Source organism: Ceratosolen solmsi, unplaced genomic scaffold (assembly GCF_000503995.2).
Source record: "Ceratosolen solmsi marchali unplaced genomic scaffold, CerSol_1.0 scaffold10, whole genome shotgun sequence".
NCBI lineage: Eukaryota > Metazoa > Arthropoda > Insecta > Hymenoptera > Agaonidae > Ceratosolen > Ceratosolen solmsi.
In genome coordinates this window covers 20,837,731-20,839,909 of record NW_011948412.1, presented here as the reverse complement: position 1 = coordinate 20,839,909, position 2,179 = coordinate 20,837,731, and the positions used below count along the sequence as shown (strand labels likewise).

The 2,179-nt window shown below is 29.6% G+C and overlaps 1 protein-coding gene across 1 annotated transcript; it reads left to right on the top strand.

The window, feature by feature from the left end:
• The first annotated feature begins 522 nt into the window (after positions 1-522).
• Positions 523-1,905, top strand: LOC105361905 (E3 ubiquitin-protein ligase RNF181-like). Its single transcript, XM_011499212.1, has 4 exons — positions 523-805; positions 1,232-1,436; positions 1,539-1,654; positions 1,739-1,905. Exons 2-4 carry the CDS (start codon positions 1,241-1,243, stop codon positions 1,871-1,873), a joined length of 447 nt encoding a protein of 148 aa, XP_011497514.1. The 5' UTR covers positions 523-805; positions 1,232-1,240; the 3' UTR covers positions 1,874-1,905.
• The last annotated feature ends 274 nt before the right edge of the window (positions 1,906-2,179 follow it).

Here is a 2,179-nt window from a genome sequence, read left to right as displayed (position 1 = left end):
AATCACCGTACGGACTATTCAATTTCGCTATTCGCATCTATTTTGTTCTACCAGCTTTCGAAGCACGCGCCACTTATACTTCGCGAATCCTTACGTAAGTGACGCTACTGAGCTGCTATACGCTTTCCAGTAACTTTCGAGTCTTTGCTTCTTATTGTCATGCCGCGCGCTTATTGGATAATTATTGATTGTGTGATGTGCCGTGCGTCCGAATGTGGCCTCATGCGTGTAAACTAATTCCTCGCGGAGGTTCGGTGTTGTATTAAAAATTTCTTTTTAATATGGGCGTCTAATATATGTTCTCGATAATAATACGCAAACAGCCTTGAGTTATTTATAAATAAGCTCGGCTTGTCAATTAGTGATAATAGTCGAAGATATGCTGGCTGGCCGGAAAAGAAATCTGTTGTCACGAGAGGCGCGAGAATTCAAAGGTTTAAGAGACTTATAATTTATATTGGCAAAAATTAATTATAAAATCTATCCAGAATGAGCATTGAAATTACTATCGCGATTATCATTAATAATACTGAACGACGTGAAAGATATATTTACGTAGCCAATATATTTTAATGTTCGATTTGTGCGGCTGTGTAAGATAGCAAGGCTAAATCTCTACTGCGCATGCGATTAATATGCCTATCAGTTGGAATTTGGACCCATTGGAGGTTTATTTTGAGTTTGACATCAGGAATGTCATGTGCGTAATGAGTTTTGTGATATTGATGATGACAAGTAGTATTTGAGGCTGTTTGATATTTAGGCGTTTGTGTCTCCTTTGAGATGAGTATGTGATGAAAATCATGTACGTTAATTAATAAACTTGAATATTTTGTCGCGTACATTGTGTGACAATTTTATTTTATAATTGAGAATGTCAAATTTATCGTGGATCATAATTTAGAACATTTTAGCCAATTAAAAATAACTGTAAATATACAATTTCTTTAGTTGTATATATGTAATATATTTATTTAATTGTGAATGGCTATATATGAAATTTTTTTAAATATCAGACTGTAATAGCAATATTTGAGAAGCGAAGGTGATATCTTGTTGTCGTAATACAGTATTACTTTGTGTCAAGTAAATGTACAATACTGTAACAGTAACTAAATAATGAATTATATCTAGTTTGAGCAAATGTATTAAATGTTAAAATATATTATTTAAATGAAATAAATGATTAAAATTCATTGTAATAAAGTAAGTAACAATTCTATAATTGTAGATAAAAAAAATGGCTGACTATTTTCATGAAATGGGATGGACTCCTTTGGGTGATGCGGAAACTCCCAATCATTTATTACAAATGGCTCGATTTTTAATGGACTCTGGTATGTGGGAACTCTTGGGTGACCACGAGAAATTGCCTCCTCCAGCTTCCAAAGAAGTTGTTCGAAATCTAGAAGAAACTGAATATACAGATAATTCAGGTAAAATAAAATGAACTTGTGTTAATCATAAATAATTTACTTTATACAAACATACATTGACAATTTTCAAATATAATTACATTTTATACTCTTAATTAACAGGAAGAAGAGAACAGTGTCCAGTTTGTATAAAAGATTTTGAAAAGGGGATTATTATAAAATCTTTACCGTGTAAACATTTTTTTCATAAAGAGTGTATAGAACCTTGGTTACACAAGGTATGCCATGTATATTAGAATTTTCTATAATTCGAAGATTTCATAAAATTATTTCAATTAATAAAATTAATTTTATTCTTTTAGACAAATTCGTGCCCACTATGCAGATACGAATTACTTACAGACGATAAAGATTATGAAAATTATAAACAAGAAAAGAAACGAGCCGTAGAAAGAGAAAAGGATTTGGAAATATTACATAATTCAATGTTTTCCTAATATGTATTGTATATCAATTTTTACTTAAATTTCATTCCTGTTTAACTTTTAATTTCTGAACTTTTAAAAAATTGTATAAAATTATAAGGTTGTAATAATTTCAATTAATTGTACTAATTTTAATTTAAACATATTTTATTTGTTATTGATGATGGTATGAGTAATATTAGCTATAACATTACAATCCAATTCAAGATGGAAGAATGAGATTTTGAATATTCTTATTTATGTGCAGTGCTTAAAATGAAGTTTTATTCTGATTTAAATATTTTTTAATAAAATAAACAATGTTGAGTAATGAATTGT

Bases quoted from the DNA above. Each gene is read 5' to 3' on its own strand.
- LOC105361905 (XM_011499212.1), top strand. From the start codon at position 1,241: ATGGCTGACTATTTTCATGAAATGGGATGGACTCCTTTGGGTGATGCG. The intron at 1,437-1,538 runs GTAAAATAAAAT...CTTAATTAACAG, and splicing joins TGAATATACAGATAATTCAG to GAAGAAGAGAACAGTGTCCA. The intron at 1,655-1,738 runs GTATGCCATGTA...TTATTCTTTTAG, and splicing joins TAGAACCTTGGTTACACAAG to ACAAATTCGTGCCCACTATG.